At 35.7% G+C, this 27,122-nt stretch overlaps 1 protein-coding gene across 3 annotated transcripts in view; it reads right to left on the bottom strand.

The window, feature by feature from the left end:
* FAF1 (Fas associated factor 1) overlaps positions 1-27,122 on the bottom strand; it is a 518,332-nt gene that overhangs the window by 140,990 nt on the left and 350,220 nt on the right. For all 3 annotated transcript variants that reach the window (XM_045477316.1, XM_045477318.1, XM_045477317.1), the window contains 4 exons: positions 18,208-18,334; positions 17,182-17,245; positions 16,186-16,267; positions 597-751 (listed from right to left, as the gene is read on the bottom strand). In XM_045477316.1, coding sequence (XP_045333272.1) covers positions 597-751; positions 16,186-16,267; positions 17,182-17,245; positions 18,208-18,334 — 428 coding nt within the window. The remainder of the gene's footprint in view (positions 1-596; positions 752-16,185; positions 16,268-17,181; positions 17,246-18,207; positions 18,335-27,122) is intronic.

Consider the following 27,122-nt stretch of genomic DNA (forward strand, 5'->3'; position numbering starts at 1 on the left):
ATTATGATTAACAAATTAAGTAAATTTATCCTGACAGCTAGGAAAGGGATTTTTTTTCCTACTGAGAATATGGATGTGTGCAAAAGAATGTGTGCAATAAAGCGATTACATCAATTAGTATATGCTAGAGTTAAGCTATTACCAACTCCATGGACTAGCCCAGAATGTCTTGCCTTCTTCACTGGAATTATTAAAAAATAAACTTACTACTAAGATTTTATGTTAGACTTGCTCTGCTTTTTCTGAACATTATTAAAAATAGATTTTCTCTAAATATTCAACAACATATGAGAACCTAAGCATATCCAGTAGGTGGAAATGTACTGTACCAGTTTTACTGCAAAAAGATGAAAAACAATTTGGTATTTTGGTTTTGGTTTTCAGGTTACTCTTGGATTTAGAAACCTTTTATAAATTGAGGTATATTTTCACAATTGTAAATAACTGCATACATTAGCTACAACAAATACCTTTTATCTAATTAAATGTAATGGTAGAGAATTTAATGCTGAGGATGAAAATGTTTATGATGATAAGAAACCAAATACAGTAACTTTTTTAAAAAATAGAAGCCCCACTTGTAACAACAGTATTACCTTGCTCTGTTGGCGTCCTTTGTCAGATCCCAAGCCCAGGTTATAAAGTTTTGACTCAGATAAGAGACAATAGATTCAGCACAAAGCATTTGTGAGCAGAACACGTTGGTTAATACACTTTCATCATGGTGGAGGTAGATAGCAAGAAGCTTTCTCTGAAAAGAGGAGAAAAGACAGATGAATTAAAAAATTCACTAACATAAGATTTCTTGAATTTTGGAAAGGCATAATCTGTCAATATAAACAGCAAAGACGAAAATTAAATGCTACTACCTAAAAGAGCACCTGACACTTAAGAGTTCCTAAAGCATTCACTAATATGAATAAATTTTGCTTCCTTATACTCTAAAGAGTCTAGGATGATTATATTGTTTTATAGACTGTCACAGACCCCTGTTAACATGTGCAAGCCTATCTGTAGCAGAATATGCAATAGAATTGCATTTTCTTTAAATAAAACGGATTTACAATTCTTCATATTAAAACATGCTTTATAAAAGGAAAATTAATTTTGAACTATCCAACTACGTACAGAGAAAAAATATGGATTAAGATTGATTCCCAAAGTCTCTTACGTATTTTTTTGTTTTTTAATCTTAACTCTGAGAAGTCTCTTCTACTTGAAGGGAAAAGGTCTGAAATGAAGTTATGTTTTACTTCCACAAGTAATTTCAAAGCCCTTAATGTGTTCTCATATTAAAGTCTTTATGTAAGAGCATGTAACATCTAATTGCCCCTGGAAAGATGGTAGAAAGTAGTTCACATGAATTCTCTCTAGTCTATATTTCAGAAAATGTCCGCTGTGGTTTCTCATATGGTGAATTATTCTTTCCCCTTTGCTTGATAAAACTTGCTATCAAGAAATGACATTTGTTCTCTTAAAAGCGTCCTCTGTCATAGATGGATAGTTAATAAAATAACTGAAACTAAAAACTGAAATTGAGCAACATAATTTGCAACATGTCAGCTTTAACAACATCCCCCTGCGATGATGATTAAAGAGCCTAAATTGTTATTGACTAATTCTTGGTGCTACATTGTAGAAGAGCTGAGTTTAAAAACAGTCACTTGCCATGATATGGAAAAAAAAATTATGGTAAACACAATATGCAAACCAATCTGTGAAATTCTGGCAAAGGAAAATTTTAAGGAAGCTTAGGGTCTTCTCCCTTCATATTAAATAAGGATGTGATGATAAAAAAGAAAAACTTGCTGTGTGGGATTCCAAAAAAAGGGAGGACATTTACAGAGAAATGTAAGGCTCATACTGATGAAAGGATATTGATATTTGAAGCTTGGAATTATCCTATGCAATAATCCAAATGATGATGATAATAATAACAATAATAATAATGTATTAAAATATTTCCTCCAAAGGTAAATTTTGTACTAGATGAGGGTAACCAGAGGTACATAGGTAGATTAAGATTCCAAAAGCATCTACTATGAATAGGAGGCACTATTAGTTACACACCCTTTACCTACTTTAATCACCAGAATATACCTGTAAAATAGTATTCTTAAGTTTATTAGCAGATAAGAAAACTGAGGTTTAGAAAGAAGACTTGTCCTAAATTCTACCACAACTAGTAAGTAAGTAGTACATCTGGGACTGGAAGCCAAATTGATGGACTCTAAGCCTAGTATTCTTTCTTTGGCACTACAGCAGTAGCAGGAAAATCAACCACACTGTAGTCAAGGCTTGGAGTGCTCGTAGAATATGAAGATGCCAGATTGGCCCCTGCTCATACATCAGTGCTTCCTGGGCCTCAGAGACAACGTGTAATGGGAATAAGGACAGAATTCCTGAGTATAAGTAGCTCAGTTACTCCAATAGTAGCTGTTTCCATGGGTCAACTCATTTAATCATTCACTCAACAAGCATTTGGTGAAATACTGTGTCAGGACTAGTAGGAAGCAGTGGTGATAAAATGGTCAACAAGACAGACTCTGGGTTTCTTCATCCATGTTGGTGTCTGCAGGTAACAGTAGCTGGTTTCTAGGAAGTTTGTAATCAGATTCACAGTTGGGAGAGATACTTATCTGGTAAATTCCTACTCATCCTTTAAGGCTCAAAGCAAATGCCTCTATGAAACCTTCCCTGATTCCCTCAGGCAGAGCTAACAGCTTCCTTTTCTGGGCCTCTATCTCTTCCCATTGGTATTATCATTGTTTACCAGTTTCCCCTCTAGACAAAGTCTCTCAAGGGTGAGGACTGGGTCTCTTTCTGTCTTTGCATCCCTACAGCTAGCATGGGTCTCAGCATGTTTGATGAAAGAAACTTGAATGCTGATTATCAAACCGCTGGCAAAAAAAGATACCAAATGGCAGCAGCAATGCCAAACCACTTTCAGCAAAAGAATCTAGAAATCTGCTTTAGGAAAAGGAACATGAACCTGGCAGCACTAACAAATTCAGAACTCCTCTTCTTAGGAGCTCTCTAGCTGAATAGACAGAGGGATGTCAACCTCTAATTCTGCTTGATCGTATCTCAGCAACTACATTTAATGAGACACTGGGAACAAGAGAGCTGTCCACTTTTAAATCAGCATATTTCTAACCAAACAATGGCAATGGCTAAATCTTTAAAACGCCCATTTCTCTCAAGAATGCTGCAATGGAACATTTAGACTTTGAGAAAGAGATTAGCGATTTACATTGCTATCTCACTGATTTAATTTAAATGCTCTTCCAAACCAAACACACATGTGCCGAAGAGGCTACTAAGAAACCCAACATGCAGAGTTCCCTATAAGTGCAGCCGACAGTGTTGACTGAAACTAAACTTGGAAATCCAGGGCACTAATGCACAATATCAAGCAATAAAACAGCATCTCTTTGGCAATATTTAATTTAAAAAAGAAGAAAGAGGCAGGCGAAGATCAGGCACTGTCTGTTTTGGAGGATCAACCACTCTGCATTTCAAAGCATTGGTCCCTGCAATATCCAGGTTACTGTGCTAGAATCTCGACTATTATATCGCAGTTGTGAGAGGGAGGGCAAAGATGTGTTTACTCAGTGATTAGGCCCTTAGAATAAGCCTCTAGCTCCTAGAGAGACAGCTCACTACTTATTCATTTGGGCCAATTCACAAAGCCTAGGAAGATTAAACATCCATGCTGAGAAGACAAGCGAATGCAGACGGTGAAAAAGAAATAAAAATTCTTTAAAAACTCTGAGATGACTTCATTATTTTTCCACAAGGAAACTTTAGGAAAGTGTTTAGTTAGAGAAAAACCCACATTGACCTCTCTCTAAACCCTTAATCTTTCCTTTGTGGTGGCATTGCTTTGTGGTAAGCGACTGGCTCGCCTCGCCCCTCTTTTCACTGGAAGCTGAGAGAAAAAAGGCTCTGGAGAAACAGTTTTCGTTCCAGGGACACAAACCCCTGACACTGTTAAACATGAGATGCCAGGAAAACACACTTAAAAAAAATTCTCACTTTAAGCTCTAAACTGTGAGAAAGGAGATGATAAAAAGAGTAATCAGAAGAGAATCTTCAGGCTGGGAGTTCGGGGGGGGGGGGGGGTGTGGAACGCCCATAGTAGCTTTGAAAGGGGAAACTGAATAATCTTAAAATGATCTTTCTAACATAATATGCTTTCAACAAAAATTTTTTCTTCTGCTATTTTGACAGAAATACTTAGTAAAACAGAAAACTCTTAATAATATGCAAATGCTACTGAATATGGACTATATAAATCTTTGATTAAATTATAGGCACAGCTAAATAAGCCCCAGACACAGATTTCTGATTATTTTATTGAGCTCAATTAAACACAGGTCCAAACAGTGAGAACTGGGTTCAGCGTATCAGAAAACTGCTTTTGTGAAGAAAGGGCATCTAGTACATTGAAAAAGCATGAGAAAATGTTTTGTTTTCCATAACTATAACCATTTTTCCCTTTGGTCCATTAATAATTCAGTTCAATAACATTTACGGAGTGCCTATGTGTTAGGCATTGAGAATATAAAGATGAATAAAACAAAGTTCCCTTGTCTTCAAAGAGTTGGGGGGGGGGGTTGTCAGTGTATAGGGAAGCAAAAATTTAATTGCAGTACCATAAGATAAGTGATAAAAATGGGACATTAAAGAAACTACATTTTATTTGTATTTCTAATTTGGCACAGAGGGTGTAAGTCTGGGTGACAAAGGCAAGCAGACCAGCTACACTCTCCTCAGACTCCCTCTTTGTGATCTAGGTTTTGGTAACAGTGTAAAGGTAAAAGAGCTCTGTGCTAAATCCAATTTTGCACTTACCATCTGTGTGACCATGGAGCAAGATGGGTGTTTATTCCAAGGACTGTGGATAAAGTGGGTATAGTACCTATTCACAACATCTGGCCCAAAGTAAGTGCTGAATGAAATGTAGTTGTTAAGATGAAGATTCCAGAATTATTCAAGTAAAATAAAGGATTTGAAAGCAATTTCAAAAGAAATGATAGCCAAGAAAATGTATTAAAGATTATGAAGCTCCTCTATTTCTCCTACTAGTAATAGTGTTTATATGCTAAATTGTGTCCCTGCCTTCAGGGCCTCACTAATCTTCACATTAAAATCCAAGAGCTGGGGTGCCTGGGTGGCTCAGTCAGTTAAGCGGCCAACTTCAGCTCAGGTCATGATCTCGCAGTCTGTGGGTTCGAGCCCCACATCAGGCTCTGTGCTGACAGCTCAGAGCCTGGGGCTGTTTCAGATTCTGTGTCTCTCTCTCTGCTCCTCCCCCACTTGCTCTCTGTCTCTCAAAAATGAATAAACGTTTAAAAAAATAAAATAAAGTAAAATCCAAGAGCTAAGGTACTAAGTTGATGCTTAGGAAAATGCCAGGCTGACAGCAACCAATGTGATGTGGCCTTGAGTTACAGGAACTATTGTATTTAGACACTTAGCATTACAGAACCATAGAACATTAGACCTGGAAGAAATGAACTGGCTATGTTTCAAAATAAGCCAGGCATTGAGCAGACACTCAGAAAATATTTGCTGATGGACTCAAAGGGAAGTTTTCTAGTTTCTTTTTGAGTACCAGAAAGTCCAGTCTGTGTATTTAGTAATTTTAAAGTTGCTATAATTTTTATAAATGGTAGTTCATAGATTTTTCAGTGTAAGAATTAAAACACATTAAAAATAAAATAATTTCCTTTATATATATTGGGACCTGACTTTGTTTCCTTCTTTTCTATCATGATTTTCATCACCATTAAGAATCACCATCACTGTTACTTTTTTCGGTTTTTTTTTTTTTTCAACGTTTATTCATTTTTGGGACAGAGAGAGACAGAGCATGAACGGGGGAGGAGCAGAGAGAGAGGGAGACACAGAATCTCGGAAACAGGCTCCAGGCTCTGAGCCATCAGCCCAGAGCCTGATGTGGGGCTCGAACTCGCGGACCGTGAGATCGTGACCTGGCTGAAGTCGGACGCTCAACCGACTGCGCCACCCAGGCGCCCCCTTTTTTTGGTTTTAAGTCTGGGAATGGTTTATTGATACAAAGACCTGACACAACAATAAACACTAATCCTTCACTTAGATTTATCAATTATTAACATTTTGCCATATTTGCTCTATCATTCATTGTATGCTTCCTTCCCTGAAACATTCAAAGTTGCTGTTTAGTAAACTATACTGTTTAGCTACACACATCTTGACACATCCACCCTAAATACTTCAGTGTCTGTCTCCTGAGAAACCAGGTCATTCCCTTACATGACCATATTTTTATCACACTCTAGACATTTAATATTGTTACAATTTCATCGAGTATATAGTGTCCATATTCAAATTTCCCCGACAACCTCAAAATGTCCTTTGTAGCTGTTTTATTTACTGTTTTAAATCTAGGGTCCAATTAGGATTGTTCCAGTCACTGCCTACTTCTATAATCCTATCCCTGTATATGAATGTTCGTAGATCCAGCCCAGCATCCAACTGAAACTCAAGATAAGTACAGGTGAGAACAGAGGCCGGACAGCATGAAGCCATGCCATTTGATTCAAATTCCTGCTTTGTCACCTCCCGGTTATGTGACCTTGGGAAAGCTACTTCACTTTTTTGTGCTTTGGGTACCATATAGCTCTGGAGGTCAGAAGTTCAACACTCTGTCTAGATGGGAGTGGTACTATGAGCCCTATAACAGAGGCAGTCCTAGGGTTTAAGCATAAACTTTGATTGGCTACTTCGTTATAAAGGGAATACCTGAGCTAAATTTGAAATTTGGGTGGTAGTAAGGAAAATAAGAATAAAAAGAAGAAAAAGCAAAGAGAAAAGTTTGGTAAAAGGTCCAGTAATGTTAGTAGCCTGATATGTTCAAAGAACTCCAAGCTAATAACTTTTAAAGAGTGAAGAATCAGTGTAGATTGATTTGTGGAAAAAGTCATGACACTTTGTATTTTTGGTTCCCAAAGGTGAGTTCAGGGACCACCAATCAGCAACCAGTTGGAGAGGTTCCAAAAGGAAACAGCCAGATATTGAAGGTGAGGTGATGCCAAGATGGTGTCTTTTTACTCTCACTTCCTGAAGCAGATCTTGGGATAGCACTCTGAAATCTTGAGAACATAAATGTATTTGAGCCTCATGCAGGGAGAATTCTCATATGAAAGTCACAGTTAAACCAAGAAAAAAGCCTAAAGTAAAATCAAACTCTCTTCATAAAAAAGCTGACCAACGTTAACTGGGACAAAGCTTTATCAGTTTTCAATGTTCAGAGTGTAATATTCAAGTCATAAAGTATTTCTGAGGAAGGCCACCATGTGACTGAAGTTTTTACAAATAAGGAAATTAGAAGCTCAAGTGATTGGCTATTATCACAAACTGTAGAGAGGCAGGTGAGTTCTTTCGGGAGGTTGTGAGAGGGAGTATGGAGGCAAGAAAAGTAGGCAGTTGCAGGCCAGAGCAAAGATCTCATCTCGCTGGTTTTCCAGGTGAACACCTAGAAGCAGTACCAACGACTGAAAAAGCAGCCTCATAAAAGTGCAGGCAGGATTTTATCATCTTCTCTTCTGAGAGGAATAACACTACCCCTAGTTAACCTGTGGTCTGTTAAGCAGGCAGAATAATACGAATGTGAATGAATGTGAAGTACACAGTTTGAAAGGCAATGGTACACAAATACTTCTTTTCCCACTTTTAGACCACTGAGAAGAAGAACCCATAGCTTATCCATCACATCATTTCCACATTCCAGGGGGTGGGGGAAACAGCAATAAAGAATTAAAGATAAATTAACAGTACTTTTTAAAGTATATTGATAACAATGCATTCTTGCTGAAAAATCACAGGAATTCTAATGATTTGTGAGTAAACATGTTCAGTTAACTTTTTACTACTGTCAAGTACTATCTGGCAGATTTCACAGTAGAACAATGTAAATTATAAAAATAAGCTAAGGCTAAGCATATGGTAATTCTTTTTTTTTTAATTTGATTTATTTTGTGTGTGAGAGAGAGAGAGAGCCAGAGAGTGAACGTGTGAGTGGGGGGAGGGGCAGAGAGGGTGACAGAAAATCCCAAGCAGGCTCCACACTGATCTAAAGAAAAGATATCCATTTATGGATTAGTTTGTGGCCCATCAGAAAGACTCTCACAGACTCCAGTGGGCCCTGAATTATACTTTAAGGGACTGTAACTAACACTGGCCTAATGTGAATGACCTAACTAGTCCTTTAGAAAGCTCCGTCTTGTACACCTGGTTAGTGAGAAGAGAGGAGAGGACCCTGTTTTCAGAAGGCCAAGTAGGCATGAAGGCAAAAGAAGACATCATGCAAAGGTCAGGGAGAGCCTTCACTATTAGCTTGTAGTCCAGTCTATTTAACCCAGAGAGGATAGCCTACTGGGATTTGTAGTACTGAAATGTACATCTATCTGAAATGCCAGGTGTGCCATATTACATATATTTGAGACCCAGGATGGTTAAAGTCATAGTAGGGGGTTGGTGTGTATGTGTGTGTGTTTTAATAGTCTATCTATGTACACACATAATCTTCATAGCACAAAAGGAGATATACTATACAGTTATACATCTCACTTTTTCCCCTTTACAAAGTATCTTGAACATCATTCCACATCAATATATATAAAGTGACTTCACTGTTTTTAATGGTCACATAGTATTCCACTGTATGAATGAAATTTAAGATATTTTGAATTATTTGCTATTATAAACAATGCTGTAATAAATATCCTTGTATTTATCTTATTTCTCTATGCTTAGGTATATATGCAGAAAAAATTTTGCTATTATGATATGTGAAAATGATGTATTAGTGTAGTTTTAATCTGTATTTCTTATATTATGGAAGATATTTAGTGGAAACATCTAATTACAGAACAGCGTATTTAGTATGGTTTCATTTATGTAAAACATATCAACATGTTTTCTGATATACATATTTGAAGATTTAAAAAAAATCACATTTAAGGGGCGCCAGGGTGGCTGAATTGGTTGAACATCTGACTCTTGGTTTCAGCTCAGGTCATGATCCCAGGGTTGTGGGATCAAGCCCTGACTCAGGCTACTCACTAAGCGTGGAGACTGCTTAAGATTCTCTCCCTCTCCCTCTCCCTCTCCCTCTGCCCCTCTCCCCAGCTTTTGTTCTGTCTCTCTTTCAAAAAAAAAACCAAACAAACCAACAACCACACATTTAATAGTAAAATAACACTTAATAGTAATTATATTCAGGTTTGGAATTATGTGGTTACTTGTTTTCTACTTTAAATGTACCTGTATTATTTTCTTTCTTTTTTTTCTTTACAACAATGAAAACATACGTAGCAAAGTTATATTAGCATCATAGTTCTTATCTCACACATGTGCAGGATGCTGTCATAGCTGTCATAGAAAATTACTCTAAAGACAATGCCTGACTTTAAGGAATTTAAATTGAAAAGGAAACAAAGACAAAATGAAGAGACTGAGCATATTTTCTAAACCACAAATAAGTTTGTTTGCCTATTTTTTCTGGATAATGGAGGGATAGAAACTCACCAACTATGGCTGTAGCTTCAGATTTGTGAAGAAATTATTTTTCTTGAAAAATATTGATCAGTGATGGTATTTACATTTTTAAACATGAAGTGGAAACAGCATTACTTTAAAATAGGCTGATTTTTTTAAAGTAAAGTAATAAATCTTGATAACAAACATTGTTAAAGCAAAGCAGTTATTTTAGTGCTGTAAACACTTATATAGGGGTTCTCAAAATTCATTTCTGGAATTATTCTTAGAATTAGTTCATAAATTGTATGAATAAATCAGTTTTGTTATTTTACAAACATTTCAAATTTGTCCCAAATTGCTTCACACCACTTTAGCCATAGTGCTGGGTGCATTTAAGGATAGCGTCCTATTTAATCCTCAAAAAAACTGTATCATCATCTCCCTTTTGGTTTTCTTCCCCAAGTAAGAAACAAGCTGATTACTTGTTTAGGGCCACAGAATTACTAAGTGGGAAATTAAGAATTGAGCATTGGTTTCCTTAAATTATGTGTAATATTTGGAAACAGCACCGGGTCTGAAGTCAAGATCTAAGGAGGTGTAACAGGATTACTGATATCAAAGCCCAGTCTCCCAAGGGGATGCTAGGAAATGAACAACCCTTCATGTGGGAGATAAACTGTGGCACTGAGATTTTTATTGCTGTTGGTTTTTAGTTATTACAAATGTTTAATCACTCTCTAGGGCACTTTTTTTTTGTACAGAATTCAGAGGTAGCAGGAATAAGAGGTAGGGAGGCAATAAGGAGAAAAAGAACCATCTTTAGGAAACTCCTAGGGAGGGGCGCCTGGGTGGCTCAGTCAGTTAAGCATCTGACTCTTGATTTTGGATCAGGGTATGATCTCCTGGTTCAAGAGTTCGAGCCCTTTGTTGTGCTCTGTGCTGACAGCTCAGAGCCTGGAGCCTGCTTCGGATTCTGTGTCTCCCTCTCTCTCTGCCCCTTCCCTACTTGCGCTCTGTCTCTCTCTCTCAAAAAAAGATAAACATTGTGTATATAAACCACAGTTTCTCCATTCATCAGTTGATGGACATTTAGGCTCTTTCCATAATTTGGGTATTGTTGAAAGTGGCCTTTTGTAGCAACGTGGATGGAAGTGGAGAGTGTTATGCTAAGTGAACTAAGTCATACAGAGAAAGACAGATACCATATGTTTTCACTCTTACGTGGATCCTGAGAAACTTAATAGAAGACCATTAGGGAGGGGAAGAAAAAAAAAAGGTTAGAGAGGGAGGGAGGCAAAACATAAGAGACCCCTAAAAACTGAGAACAAACTGAAGGTTGATGGGGAGTGGGAGGGAGGGGAGGGTGGGTGATGGGTATTGAGGAGGGCATTTGTTGGGATGAGCACTGGGTGTTGTAGGGAAACCAATTTGACAATAAATTTCGTATTAAAAAAAAATCTTCATTAAATAGAAAAAAAATCTTAAGCAGCTGACACACAACTGGTGCTGCTATTACAATTCTTGATACGACAGCTTTTGTGAAGGCTTTGTAAAAATAAAAAAAAAAAGATAAATATTAAAAAAAAGAAAAAAACTCCTAGGAAATTGTGGTGTGGCCAGTGGTAACTCTTCTGCAACCTTAATTAAGGTGATTAACCATTGGCTCTCACTTATCTAAAGATAATATAAGCTTCATTCAATAAATATCTTTTAAATGCCAGGTAATAACAAGGAATCACAGCCCCTTCCATGCCATGGCCCCTGCTGATCTTCCCAGCCTCATGCCCTGTAATCCAACTGTCTTGCATTTTTTTCTCCTGGTCTTAATTTTTTGGTTGTAATTCCCTAATTTTAATCTTCTTGCCTTTGCTTTTGACCTTTTATTCTGTTTAGAATTTTGTTATTTGGCTAAGTATTGCTTATCTTATAAGATTCAGGTCAGATGTACCTCAAGAAATCTCCCTAAACTTTCTAAGGTAGATGAAATACCTCTCCTCTTTGCTTCTATAGCATATTATACTATATGGATGTTTATATTATCCTCCCCATTAAACTGCGAGCATCTCAAGGGCAGGAAAGCTCTATAGTCCAGGTCCTTAGTAGGCATGTGATAAATATTTATGGCCCTCAAGTGCATGAACATCTCTAACAGTTAAGGGCATAGGAGGAGGTCATAAAACTGATGAACCTGTTGCCAGAAGTCTGTCTCTGTCACAACATACTTAAACACAAGAACTTACAATACCTATTTTACTAAAGTTGGAGCTCTGCTTTGGACGGTGTTTTAAATTTCTCATGAAAAAGGCAGAAAGAACCATGGGCACTCTCTTCATCAAGTACTCTCAAATGAAATCAGTTTGAGCAGTTTTCATTAAGATGGATTGAATGTGGCATCGTGAGAAACACTTTATCAAATGTAGTGTTTTACTTAGTGATTAACTATATACCAGTTGATGAAGCTCCCCAAATCCTTTGTAATCCCACCACTCCAATAAACATTTAATGAGTATATAAGTTCAAAAAGCCTAGCAGAGGATTTAAACCTTCAATCTTGTTTTTATTTACTCTTGGAACTCAATTTCTCACTTCAAGTAAAGAATGCTGGTGCTTGAGGCTCATCTGTTGCCCTGGTAAAATTAATGTGCCTCCCACAGTTTAAATTAAACATGTGATATTTAAGATGAAAGAAATTTAGTAAGAATGCCACAGTATCTGTCACACTTGCTTTTAAAATATGTGAACATCGGCCAACTGTTTTCTTAAAAATGTTTCATTCACAAGTTTTATAAAATAATATTGAAAAAGATTTGTTTTAAGTCTCAAATGTGAAATCTGAAAAGGAGAGATGAACTTTGAAATATAGTGGTATGGTGTAAATCACACTTACCTGTGTTGGAACCTGAGCTCTTATTTGGCCTCCAGTACTTACTACTGATGGGCTTTGGTTAAACTGTATTGTGTTTCTGAGCCTGCTCATCTTTACAATGGGAATGTTGACATTATATGCCCCTATCTCACTGGTTTGTTGTGGGGTTCAAATGAGATACGTATAGGAAAGATGTTCTATAAATCATACAGCACCATATAAATCTGTAGTAACAGTATTATTTCTATGTGGACCCTGTTCTCTTTAATTAAAAGTAGATATATATAACTTGGCTGATGACCATAATAAATGTATCTGCTTAGATTTAATTCTGAATAAATTATCCATTATGTGGATAAATTTTACGTAAGTTTACAGTAATGTAATAACAATGTGTAAACAGTTGTTCTTTAACTTGTAAAAGAGAAATGAGGACAGAAAGTGTTGGATGAGGGGGAAAAGATAAAGACAGTTTAGGAGTCCAAAGAGGTCAGTGGATTTTGCTATGAATCTAATATGAGGCAAAACATTTAATTTCACGAATGTGAAATTTGCTTTAACAAATGAAAATCATCCCAATGATTTTCATTTGTTAAAACACCGACACTAGTCAAAAGCAAACAATCAATAGTTTCATTAGACATATCCAGAAGTTAATAAGCAAGAGTTGTGTTCCCCTGGATAATCAGTCTGAATAAATCCAAATGCCAGTTTATTATATAAGACATTTAGAACAAGTTCTTTTGTCCATTTTGTACTGTATATTTATGGCTATTTGGGGAGCTATAGTTTAAGTTACAAAAGGCCCTAACATTTTCCAGTTACTTCAACTACTTTCAACCATATTTAGGTCCAATAATAAGTGATTGTTTAAATACAGTAACATGGCCATACAATCAGAGACTCTATAACCTATTAGATTCCTGTTTTAATAAAGTATTCAGCATTACTTACAAAGCATTCTTGCAAGAAAAGTTTGATCTGAATCTGACAAAGCTTTTAGACCTGATATCCATTTCTCAGGAAATACAGGGATAGAGGAACAAGTTAAATAATATCACAAGGAAGCAATTATACAAATCCAGAATTTGGAACAGTCTGTAAGTCATCTAGCATGATTTCTTCACAAAGCAAATGTTATTGAGGGGAGGGAGGGGGAGGAAACAGGACTGGGGAGGAGAGGGTGCTTGTTTAAAAGGAATTTAAGAAATCCAACAACCAAATATATTTTGTGATCCTTGAGTAGATTGTGATAAAAAAAAAAAAAAAGTTAAAAAGACATTTTGGGAACAGCTAGTGAAGTCTGAATGTTCACTGGATATTAGATGATATTAGGAAATTACTGTTAATTGTTATATGTGATAATGGTATTGTGATTATATAGGAGAATATAATTATTTTTTGGAAAATATATATAGATTTTTTAGGCATAAGATATGATATCTGTAATATACTTTAAAATGGTTTAACCAAAAGTAATGAATATACAAGGGTATCACGCAGTTTAAGTTTTCATTATTTCAAAAATTTAACTGCCACAAACTTAAAAAAAATCATATGAAAGTTCAAATTCTTTATATTTGTTTGTTTTTGTATATTTTGAATAATAAATTTTACATTTATTTTCTGTTCTAATAATGCTTGCCATTTTCAGAGAAGAACTGAAACAAAAATTTATCATAAAAATTTATCAAAATCACAAAAGTAAACAAGTATAAAAATGTGAATGATTACATTTCAAATGCTGCTCTTTTATAAATGTTTGGCAGTTAAACTTTTGAAGTTATTAAGGCTGGGGCACCTGGGTGGCTCAGTTGGTTGAGCATCCAACTTTGGCTCAAGTCATGATCTCACTGTTCGTGGGTCTGAGCCCTGAGTCAGGCTCTGTGCTGACAGCTTAGAGCCTGGAGCCTGCTTCAGATTCTGTGTCTCCCTCTCTCTCTGCCCCTCCCCTGCTCGCACTCTGTCTCTCTTTGTCTCTCTGTCTCTCTCAAAGATAAACATTAAAAAAAGAATGAAGTTTACTAAGGCTTATATCTGCATTGAAACTTTGGGATGTCTATATATGGAAGAAGCAAATATGGCAACATTTGTTAATTATTAAATCTAAGTATAAGAGATTTGGATGTTTATTGTACTATTCTTTTTACTTTTTCTGTATTAAGAATTATTTTAATAATGAGTTAAAATACTATAAAATAATTAAGCAAACGATCATGTTGTTAAAAGGTGAAAATAAGCTATTTTAACAGGATTATAACATGACGCAATAATATTAAATACATGCAAAATGACTCATTAAAATATATTAAAAAATGGAAAGAATATGAATCGTAAAACTGTTCATCTATGTTAGAATATTTCCTTTTTGCTTTTCAGTATTTTCCATAAATCTGTATTTATGGAAACAATAAACACGTAAATATTACAAATATATTAATACTACTGTAATTATTATTACAAATATATTTTATTGTAAATATTTATTTCTTGAAAATAACATCCATTTAATATAAATGTAATGGTTAAAAAATAGATGTTTAAAAAAGCCTTTATAATGGGCTAGTCCACTATTCTTAGTTTAGGTAAAGAACAGTTTCTGTTTCTTAATCCACTTCATTCAACTATCATTGATTGCTCTAAGTTTGATCACTAATTATTGTCCATTTAAAAAATTTGTTTAAGATGAAATTTTCCTTAGGTCAGAACAGGAATTTCAGGAATTTCGGAGGAATTCTTACACTCTAGTCTCAACACTTCTTGCCCTCTTTAATTCTAGTAACTTTTCCTCCACTCTACACTATTTCTTCCTTCCATTCTCTTTTTTTCCTTCATTCAGTAAATATATAAAGTATTTACTATGTATAGGGATGTAGGTACACAGTCACTGCCAAAAAAGAAAAAGTCTTTTGAGAAGACATATACAGAGAATAATTGTAAGCAATGTGTTAAATGTAACAATAAAAAGAGCAAAGGGTTTCCTTACAAAGTACTAAAGGAGGAGGTGGAATAGTGACAACAGTGGAAGAGTCAGGAACAACTAAGTCTTAGAGGAAGAGTAGGAGTCAACCAGGTAAAGGCAGAATGAAGGCATTCCTTACAGCAGAGAAGCATGAACAAAGAGCAAGATTATGGGGAAACACAAATGGAACATTATTACTAAATTTATTAATTGTAAGGCAGGGAACAGGAAGAGTTGAAGCCGTGCAGACAGGTAGGAGCCAGATTACTGAGGTCTTCACTGCTGTATCAACATATAGAGTGTATAGAATATTCTTGCTGCACTGTACTTTCTGAATTCTTGTTATAAATGTCAGTCTACCTGATTTCAACATCACAAAGCCCATTTCTATATTTTTGTGTCTAAAGTGACTTTTGAGAAAAAAATATTGCAGTTATTAGATATGTTTTATTAGATGGTCATTTTGGGAAATGACCGAAAGAAACCTCTTTTAGCAAGAACCTGTCAATCATGTAACTGAAAAGAACATACACAGGTAGCCTGGTCCCTTCTAAGCATGTCCACCGCCCCCTGCCCCTCCCCCCCCCCCCCGAAAAAACCTCCTGTTTCAGAGCTTGACAAAGCCATCTACATGAGGCAGCAATACCCTATTATACTATTGCCCCTCTGAAATGGGCATCTTGGTGATGACTAGGATGGTAGATGAACCACAAACAAAATCAAGTCTTCAATCTGAAAAACATAGAAAACATTAAGCATTGCCTGAGGCCTGGTGGTAAACCTATAGGAGATGCGTTTTTAATCAGAAAACATTTAAGATTGCACTTACATCTCGGGCTTTCACATAGAAGGCCTCTTGAAAAGCAGCTTCTAATGAGCCAATAAAAAATACAGGATGGCAGTCACCATATCTATAGGAAAAATTATGTCTATTAATTAAAATACATTTCAAATTTACCTCAAAGTTTCACAAGTCTAATCAGCATCTTCTAAGTAAATGTTGGGACTAGTATCTCTTAAGTACAGATCAAACATTAAAACATTTCTTTAAAGGCTTCACTAGTTCTTAGAAATTTTTTTGGCCTATACTGATTATATCAGAATACTGGAATTTTAACTACATCTAGCAAATGGATTTAATAAATGCTACAAAACCATGGCATTTATAAGTAGTGATTCTTGGTTATCCACTTTCATAAGATTTCCCTTACAGAAGCCTTAACTTTCCATTTTAGTTAACTTATTCCGGAAGTCCAACAGAGAGGGAAAAAAATTGTATCTTGCAAATTTTCCAAATTATATTACATTGGAAAACAGAACTAGAGAGAAACATCATTTAAACAAAAGTTAGGGTTAAATATTCAAATCTTCTTTACTTAAACACCTTATAAGAATCTCAAATGCATATAAAACATTTTATAGTAGACTCTTAAAAGAAGAAATGTTAAACAGTTCCAAAACAAAAATTAAAAGAAAAATTCACTTATATTTAAAATTTTAAAATTATTTTTAAATTTAATACTATTTTAAAGGATATATTTGTTTATCCTATGATATACTAAAAATTAGTATTCTATAATATAGTCCTTTTGGGAATATAGTCAATATATTAATTTGATCCACATTTTGTAATCCACTTATTTTGCTTCTATATAGAGATAACATGAATGCATCTCTGAAGTGGCATAAGTGGCTTACTAGTGAAACACATACTTTGAATACTTCACAGAAAAATTAAAGACAATCTGTGATTAAAACTGCTCCAGAAAAATCACAGTAGCATTAAAAAAACATCAATTTTATATATTTAATGTCCTAACCCTACCTTGAAGAAAACTCTGCTGTAAATTGTAATAAGGCATCTCCTTCATTTTCTGCGTTTTCTGGCACTAAAAAACAAACAAAAGAAAAAACAAAAACCAAAAAACAAAACAAATAGACACAAAAAACAAACCACATAACATCTAATCCCACATATAAGAAATATATTTAATCAATAAAGAGGAAATAAAATTAAATTTTAGCTTTTGTGATATATCTGAGGAGACATTTTAACTGGACATACATTAGAAGATTTCATCAAACCTTAAAAAAATTCCAAGTTCATAAATTTTGGAAAACCAACTGACACGATCTTAAGTATTTCAAATATGTGCCAGTCATCATTAGGATTTTAATGTTGTCTTAAAATGGTATCTTGTAATTAAATTATATAAAAAGGATCTCGAGTTTCTTAAAAACCTTATTTATAAGGAAGATGGTCAATTTTAAGTAAATATCACATCTATTTCTGCTCAAGGGAATTACCTAATTTCACTGAGTAAATGAGCCATTTAAGGATTTATTTTAATGGTAATTTTGCATATAGTAGCACTTGTGATTCTATAGTATATATTTTGTAGAGTGAAAGAAAAGGAGATGTCCCATTTAGTTTACTTTTCTTTCCTTCGAAAGGTGATACCGGTGAATGGAAAAGCAATACTACTCTCAAAACTGATACCTCCAATAAGATGTGGGGAAACAAGTCAAGTCACAGAAGTATAGCTATTTGTTTATCAGGCTCTAGATTTAAAGTAAAGAGACAGACTCATAACTAATTATACACATGAAACAAATCTATACATTCCTTTACATTTTTAATGAATTTTACTGAAGCATTGGGAAATGTTGAGGTTAATAAAATAAAAATTCAAGAGGCTCTGGTTCTAATGAATAATGTGCCTACTTGCTAAATTTTCTCCCTGTAAACCTGGAAAGTCAGTAAGAAATTTTTAAGTTCATTGTTCTTCCTAAGTTTCTGCAGTAGAGAGTAGAATTATAACGTTGGACCCAAAGAGCTATTAATACTCACTCATTGGAGATTTTCTCAGGGCAGATGATGCCATGCCGAATACTTCTCCATCATCCACCCCAAATTCGGAAGCATCTTCAAAGTCATCTCCATCACTATCACTAACCATATGAACATCGGTGCTTTGCTATTTGAGAAAAGTCCTGATTAGCTTTAAATTGACTTTAGGAAATAAAATTCCAAAACATAAGTTATATAACTACAATAGAACATTAGTATTACAATAGTTTTATTAAATAGGAAGCCATTTGCTAGAGGAAATCTTAATATTTTTCATTTTAAGGCTTACATATTTCTAAACTTGCTGTGATACCCCTATACTAAAGGTTGGAACCTGAGGGAAAATGAAGGATGCTTACAAACTGAATGAAGACAGGGATTTTTGTCTGTTTTATCCCCAGCACATAGTACACAAGTAAGTGTTCAATAAATATTTGCTCAATAAATGAGGAGATGGGTACAGAGAAGTCAGACACAAAGCAAGCTATATGAGTCTTTTAAAAAGCTCACAGTAATCTCTATTTCAAACTGCCACTTTCTTACTGCAGTGGTTCTCAAATTTCTCATTAGTGAAAAATGGTACACCTTCCTCAGTGTTATTAGAGATAACATGAAATAACACTATATATGAAAGCTTTTTGTAAAGTATAGGCTATTAAATATGAGATGTATGATTCAGTAAATGTTCATTTACTACATGTTGGGCACCGATAAATATGCTGTTTATTTTGTTTTCAGCAACATCCGTTGAGATTTAAAGTATTACAATTAAAAACATCAGCTTCAAAAAAATGCACTAGGCTGCTAATCTCTAGGTAAGAACAGAATTTCAAAAATACTGAGATCTAAAACACCCAAACTGTGAATACTGACAAATATTTATGCGTTGAATGAGAAGAGGGTCCCAGCAAGGTATCTGGCTAAATGCCTGTCTATACTAGGTTCAGTAAATAGAATCTATAAAGACTATTTAATGAATGAAATTTCTATCTTTTTAAAATATGGTACTATGCACTTAAACTATGAAAATGGGGAAACTAGTTGATTCTGGTCTATGCAGAAGAGCCTAACTTAGAGATAAATATTTGCCAGGAAAGCATCAAGGGAAACTAAGAATCAAAGACTCATAAAACTTGGCTAGAGGGATGTTAGAGTTTAGACAGTTATAAAATCATAGATTTTTAAAGCTAGAAGGGATTTTAAAGATCTTTCTTATCAATGTTTTACCTCTTTCCCCTGGCCCCAAGGCAAAATATTATGTAAAATTACAATGCATACCATATACAAAAGTAAGGCCACTCTGGCTGATGCAGGGGAGAAGGCAATGGGGGAGCCTAAGGCTCCTGGCATTGGCCTTTTCTTTCTCATATCCCTTTGATAGCTGGGGTACCTCCAAAGGATCTCAGAACACTATGAAACAATTTTTTAAAATAACTGATCCAGCAAGTCTAACAGCTCCAAATAAGAAAGCCAAGATATTTACATTTGACTCGGCTTAGCATTTCCTTCTTGGGCATAACCAAGCATTGATCCCCAGAATTGTAACATTTTTCCCTCTTATCTGAACGACAGACTTCCCAATGGCCTGAATAGAGAAGATAATGAACAAATACTTACTGCATGAGTAAAAATGAATGGTCCTTATCCTAAGCAGTCTATCTGCTATTTTGACCAAATTACTATTTCTCACAGACACCTTGGTTCTACTTAGGATTCTAATCCTACTTGAGTGTTTTGCTTTGTAGGGCCAAGATCTCCTCCGGATTTCAGCAATTCAATAGCCTCAAAATTCAAAAACCCCTTCTCATTTCAAAGTGGTGAGAGAGCATCCTTTACAAAACAACACATTTACTAGGACCATTACTGTGTCTGAATTCCCCCGCTATGTTTCAGTCTGGCAAATATCTGGAGCACGAAGTTCCCTGAACTTTGAGGCTCAGTCTTAAACAAGTAAAGGCTCAGGATCTAAAAGGTACACTACAGTCCCATCAGGATAGACTAGGGGAAAGAAACAAAGGTCTGGTATGACAAACCACACATTCTCTTATCAGCTAAGCTCTCACCTTAGCTTTCACTTAGTCTTGCCTAACATTCATCTTTCCTTTTAAGAGGCATCAGGTTAAGAAGAAGGGTTGCAGGACACAGAGAGTAAAAAGAAAAGGATTGTTCTACATACCATTTTTTTCCTTACTCCTTTTACCTTACTCACTCCCCTACATCTAAACTTCTTCTCCTAATCCAGTTTTCAAATAATAGCCCCTTTCCCTAAAAACAGGACTTTACATCGTACTAAGATAGTGATTTTAATTTTGTGCCTATGTAACTAACCCATTATTCATTTTGTCTTCATAAAGTGTAGAATTCCCAAATCTCTTAAGACCCAGAAAGCAAAATCCTACAACGACAACATCTTCAAAGGGAGTTATCTAAAAAGCCAATTTTGTTGAAAAAAGTATATTTCAAATATGAATTATTGAAGTATGTGCAAGAATGAGCTACTTAATTATGTATAAGGAACTCCCAATCTCTTCACATTTTCTTATCAGTCATCTAACAGGTTAGGAAAAGCTTTTTCTAAAAATGAGATAAACAATCTTTTTTTCATTAATGTTTGCTGATGAGAATACATAATCTCTTGGTTCAGTCATGGCAGCCTTAAAATTCTTTGAATCCAGAGAAGTTATTTATTCAGAATTTGAAAAGCAGCTAAAAAAAATTTGTGATTCTATTTTGGCTGTTTATTGGCATTCATTTATTCCCATTATTATTTAAAAACATTTACAAAGCCCTAGTAAATGCCACACTGCCTGAACCTGTATGCAAGGTAGTCTATATTCTTTTATGGAACACTATATAATATATACAGATAATTATAATATCTAATGATAAGCGTTATGACAGGTAAGGTTCAGAGGAGAGCATTTAATACACTGGTAATGAGAAAAATCAGAGCAAACTTCCTAGAGGAGAAAGAACCAAACTTTGAGACAAAATTTAGACTTATATATACTTGGCACTAAGGCAAGCTTATAACTGAAGCAGATGTTCCTTTCAGCAACTACTTGTACAAAGATATAATTTAGTTGCAGATGTGTCCTTTTCAGTGTGATAAGAGATATAAGAAAAGTACAAGCAAAGGCTGTGGGCTAATAAAAGAGTTACTCTAGCACCAGTGAAGAAGACTGTGCAAGGCTTCACACAAGTGGTAATTTTAACCCATACTTTTTTTTTTTTTTTCAATATATGAAGTTTATTGTCAAATTGGTTTCCATACAACACCCAGTGCTCATCCCCAAAGGTGCCCTCCTCAATACCCATCACCCACCCTCCCTCCCTCCCTCCCACCCCCCATCAACCCTCAGTTTGTTCTCAGTTTTTAACAGTCTCTTATGCTTTGGCTCTCTTCCACTCTAACCTCTTTTTTTTTTTCCTTCCCCTCCCCCATGGGTTTCTGTTAAGTTTCTCAGGATTAACCCATACTTTTAAAAGAGATATCAATGTTGTACAGAGTATGTAATGGAAGACTGGTAGGGAGGAAGTTGTACTCTAGGCAGAGAAAAAATTCAAGCAAGGAATTGGATATTTAGAAAATCAATAAAGAATTCAGGAAAGCAAACTGAATCATCAACCCCACATATGGGAGAAGAATATGGACTAGCACTAAGGGCAAAAATTTTCAATGGAACTACGTTGCAGCAGTCCTTAAACTGGCATTGGTATTTGGACTTACTTTGATGGCAACAGAAGAACTACAAAAGGTTTTTAGGCAGAGGACTGCTCAAGGGAACACCTCTGATGGCTCTGTGTGTATGTGCACGTGTGTTTAGGGCAGTATGTTGGCATATGGCAGCTTTGATTTGGAGATGTGAGAAGAAAAACTTATTTCAAAGTTCCAAGTGAGAGGACTTGAGAGCCTATACTTGAGCAGTAGCAGTGGGAACTGTGCTGACAGCTTGAGCTTGGAACCTGCTTCAGATTCTGAGTCTCCCTCTTTCTCTGCCCCTCCCCTACTTGCAACTCTGTCTCCCTCTCTCTCAAAAATAAATAAAACATTAAAAAATTAAATATATATGTATATTTATAGATATATATATAAAATTATGATATATAAATATGTAAACATATATATACTTATTTCAATTGGTGAAGAAGGAAAAACAGTACAAGAGATGAAGAAATTAGCTGTCAAAAATTAGAAAGTTAGTTGGGGCGCCTGGGTGGCGCAGTCGGTTAAGCGTCCGACTTCAGCCAGGTCACGATCTCACGGTCCGTGAGTTCGAGCCCCGCGTCAGGCTCTGGGCTGATGGCTCATGATGGCTCAGAGCCTGGAGCCTGTTTCCGATTCTGTGTCTCCCTCTCTCTCTCTCTGACCCTCCCCCGTTCATGCTCTATCTCTCTCTGTCCCAAAAATCAATAAACGTTGAAAAAAAAATTAAAAAAAAAATTAGAAAGTTAGATAATAGCCAAATTATGGAAAGAGCCTAAATGTCCAACAACTGATGAATGGATAAAGAAATTGTGGTTTATATACACAATGGAATACTACGTGGCAATGAGGAAGAATGAAATATGGCCTTTTGTAGCAACGTGGATAGAACTGGAGAGTGTTATGCTAAGTGAAATAAGTCATACAGAGAGAGACAGATAACCATATGTTTTCACTCTTATGTGGATCCTGAGAAACTTAACAGAAGACCATGGGGGAGGGGAAGAAAAAAAAAAAAAGGTTAGAGAAGGAGGGAGCCAAAACATAAGAGACCTAAAAACTGAGAACAAACTGAGGGTTGATGGGGGGTGGGAGGGAGGGGAGTGTGGGTGATGGGTATTGAGGAGGGCACCTGTTGGGATGAGCACTGGGTGTTGTATGGAAACCAATTTGACAATAAATTTTATATTAAAAAATATAGAAAGTGAGAGAGAAATCTTAGAAGCAAGGTCTGAGAAAATTTCAGTGCAGACAAGAACTATAAACAGGTTCAGTATGAAGAAAATCAAGGAAGAGAGAGTTATTAGGTAGTTATTAGTTAGGTATTGTGACAAAAAACCACATGAAAGAAACCTGAATTTATAACTGAAAGACCTGGCTCTACTATTTTCTGTATGACACTGGGCAAGTGTCTTTGCACCCCCACTATAGAATGTGACTAATACTGACCCAGAAAGGCTGCTGTGAAAATGAAAAGAGATGGCACAGCATCTTATAAAAATGAGTATCTGACTCATAAATTCAATTTAAATCACCTGGTAGAAAAAAACCCAAACTGTAGTCAGTTAAGTGAATAGAAGGTGAAGAAATAGTCATCCAGTGTAGATTAAAGCCTGAAGGAATATTTTTTTTTTTTTTTTAGGGAAGACCTGAACATGTTTTTAGGATAAAGAGAAGGAACCAATAGAGGGAGAGGATAAAAATGAAATAGAGACCCCTTGCTCCTCCCTTGTTGTGGGAAAGGGTAGTAAGGGTAAAATCAAGATAATGGGTAGAACATAAACTCTGATAGCAAGAAATTTCTCAACTAATAAATTACGGTAATAAATTTGATGCTGACATAAAAATATCCCTATTTGAATAGTCAAAAGGAAAGGGTCATAAAAATCATGAGGTATCAGTTCATTTGGTGCAGTTTCAAAGAATAGCAGGTCTCTCAGTGACTGGAATGAACAGTTTTTGGCTGGGGTTGACAATGATTATTAATATGGGTGAGGAGATAGGTTTCTGGGGAGATATGGTAAGTTCAATTTCGTACAGAGTGAATCTGCAGTGGGCACTCAGATGGAAATGTTCAGAAGGAACCAGACTACTATTTAGCTTGTCTGCCTGTGGTGCAATGCCACATACTATTGACTCCTCCAGCAATACATGGCATTGACCCTAGCAGTATGTGGCATTGCACCACAGGCAGACAAGCTAAATACTTGTCTCACCAAGTTTTAAAAACTGAAATACAGATTTTTGGCAATTATCTGTGTTCAATTTCATTTTGTTAGGTATAAGCTCCTTAATGGAAAGACTTTGCTTTGTTCAATGCTATACTCCTGGCACTTAGACCAGTACCAGGCATAAAGAGGCATGTAACCAGAATTTATTGGATGAATACTGAATGAATCTTTTCCATCACTTAAACCAAAAAACCTAGGTATCATTCTTATCTCTTCCTTTTCTCTTCTCCCACAGATCCTATCAGTCATTGGTCCTACTGATTTTCCCTCCAAAACACTTCCTGAATCCATATCCTTCTCTATTTTTACCAATGATATTCTAGTTTGGGATCTCATTATCCTTTAACTGTGCTAGTAAAATAGATTCATACTTATTTCTCTGCCTCCAGTCCTGCTTCCCTTACATCTAGCTTCTGCACAGCAGCCAAAGTGCTCTTCTCTAAAATGTGTATGTTAAAAAATACTTAAAAGTCTTCTATGGCTGCCTAGATTTCAAGTTCCCAACTTGACTTATAAGTCCTATTCACCTTCACCTCATCTCTTATCTTTGTCTTCCACTTTATTTTGCACAGACACCAAACTGCACTCATCTCTGTGCATATACTGCATCAGACCATGTTGTTTCCTTTGAATGAAATTCTATTTCTATGTTTCTTCATTTGGGTGACTGTTCTTTATTCTTTGTAATTTGATTTGGATATAAATTCTTCTAGTCTTTCTTCCTCCTCTTCCTCCCCTCCCAACTTATTCCTTTTCCTCTTCCTCCTACCCCTCCCTCTCTCCTTCTTTTTAAAAAAATATTCACTCACAAATATTTATTTTGTGGCTGGTACAGGCCAGGTACCACATTAGGTGTTAGGGCTACAGAGGTGAATAAAGCAAACACAGCTTTTACTTGCAAATATTCTTGAACATTGTGCCTCCCACCCCCATATTTGTGCTCCCCTAGTATCTTGTGCTTGCCTCAATTTTCTCATTAATTATATAACATGAAATTACCAGGTTATATTCATCTGACTAGCTCATAGTGAGCATTCAATAGATGTTTCCCTAACTGAAGTTATTAACTAATTAACTAGTCAACTACATTTGAAGTTTATTTTTTTATTCTTGGGGTACCCCTCCCTCTCTATCAACTGAGAATTGGGTAATTCTCCAGAAGACTGGGTCCATGGGTCTCTACCCTGTCTCACCTAAGCACCTGGGAAAAGGAGAGGGAGATATTTAGCTAGGTACCCAGAGGTATGGAAAGATCATTAAAAGATGGTCAGGGGCAGGGAAGGCTGGGAAGGAAATTAAAATGGTGAATAATCATAAAAAGATATAGGTATAGGACCAGAAGGAGGATATGAGAAACAAAATTCCCCCAGCTAGAGGACAAATAACTATAATCCATAATATTCAAAACTTAAATTTACTGATCTCAGGTATCTGCTTCCTAACTCCAGGCTTAAGACAGTCAATAGAAAAATGGTAATTGTCCTGAAACATGAAATCATTTAGGAAAAGGGTTAAAACCATAAAAAAAGAAGCAGAACCACTGGATGGAGGCTGCAGGGACACAGGTTCCAGTTTAATATAAGGAAGATATCAACAGACAGAGTTGCTCAACAATGGAACTGGTTTGCCTCATGAAACAGAATTCTGTTACTGGAGATAAAACACAGGTATATTTTGAAGGTATATTCTGAGTGAGCTCTTTCAGCATACAGACTATGGTCCTAATGTTTAGCACCTAGAAGACATTAAATAAATGTTTAAATGAATGAGGGATGAATGGAGAGAAGACTGGAAATCAAATTAAAAAATCCCTTTCAGTTGTATAATTCTAGGACAGCATAAAAGCCCAAGTCACATTTGTCCGTCCATTTCTCACCAGCCACCTGAAAGGGTGATATTTACAATTAGCCAGAGAAGGAAAAGTAATAGTTTCATCCCAAATAATCACATTTTTAGATATTCCCAAGACTGTGACTCTTTAGTTTAGCAAAGCCTCCTAACTCCACTCTACTTCTTCTCTAACCTAGAGTGTGCCAGCCTCATCAACACTCCTTTGACTATATGGCACTGACTTCTTTTTTGCTGAAGGGTCTGGCCAAATAACACATATTTGTGAGAGTGAGAGAAGGAAATAAAATGAAGTGAAACAGGTTATCTGTCACCTTTCAGAGCACAGAATAATGGGGTGGAGCTAATTGGCTACATTTTAATGTAGTGGATTTATCCATTAAAGAGTTGGAGCATAACCTGCTTTAGCACTAAAAACATACTCAAGCACTAGAAAGAAATATTTCTTTTTTAAAAATGTTTATTTATTTATTTTTGAAAGAGAGACAGAAGGCACAAGAGGGAGAGGGGCAGACAGAGAATCCCAAGCAGGCTACACACTGTCAGCACAGAGCCTGATGTGGGGCTTGAATGCACAAACTGAGCTGAAATCAAGAGTTGGACGCTTAACTGACTGAATCACCCAGGCGCCTCAAGAAAGAAATATTTCAATAAATTATTTCTGGCAATTTCTGCCAATATTGAGTGAAACTCAATATTATGTTTTCTTTCATGAGGATTAGGGAGATAAAATGCTGAATAAAATAGTGTGGGCTCTTTAAAGGAAATTAACATTTTTAGAGGCCCAAGAAAACAGTGCAGTAGTATTTGTAGCAGAGGAAAACCCTCTCTTTCTTGTGGATTTCTAAAAAATGTTAAAAACCAGAGCAGCAAATTATCATTTTCACAGGATGAGCAGGGACTAGAATATAATTTCTCTTTCACATATTTAAGTGATATAAATACATATTCAGAAGATGGCTGGAAAGGTCCTGTGGGAGCTTCCACAGTAAGTATTCAAAATATATAGTCAGTTTAAATAAAAATTTGCAACTATATTTTGTATAGAATGTAAATGGAAAAAGGTTTGACTGGACTAGTCCATCTGTTGAATACTTGGATCATATGTTAGCCTGAAACACTGAAATAAG

The sequence above is a fragment of the Leopardus geoffroyi genome, chromosome C1, assembly GCF_018350155.1.
Source record: "Leopardus geoffroyi isolate Oge1 chromosome C1, O.geoffroyi_Oge1_pat1.0, whole genome shotgun sequence".
Taxonomy (NCBI): Eukaryota; Metazoa; Chordata; class Mammalia; order Carnivora; family Felidae; genus Leopardus; species Leopardus geoffroyi.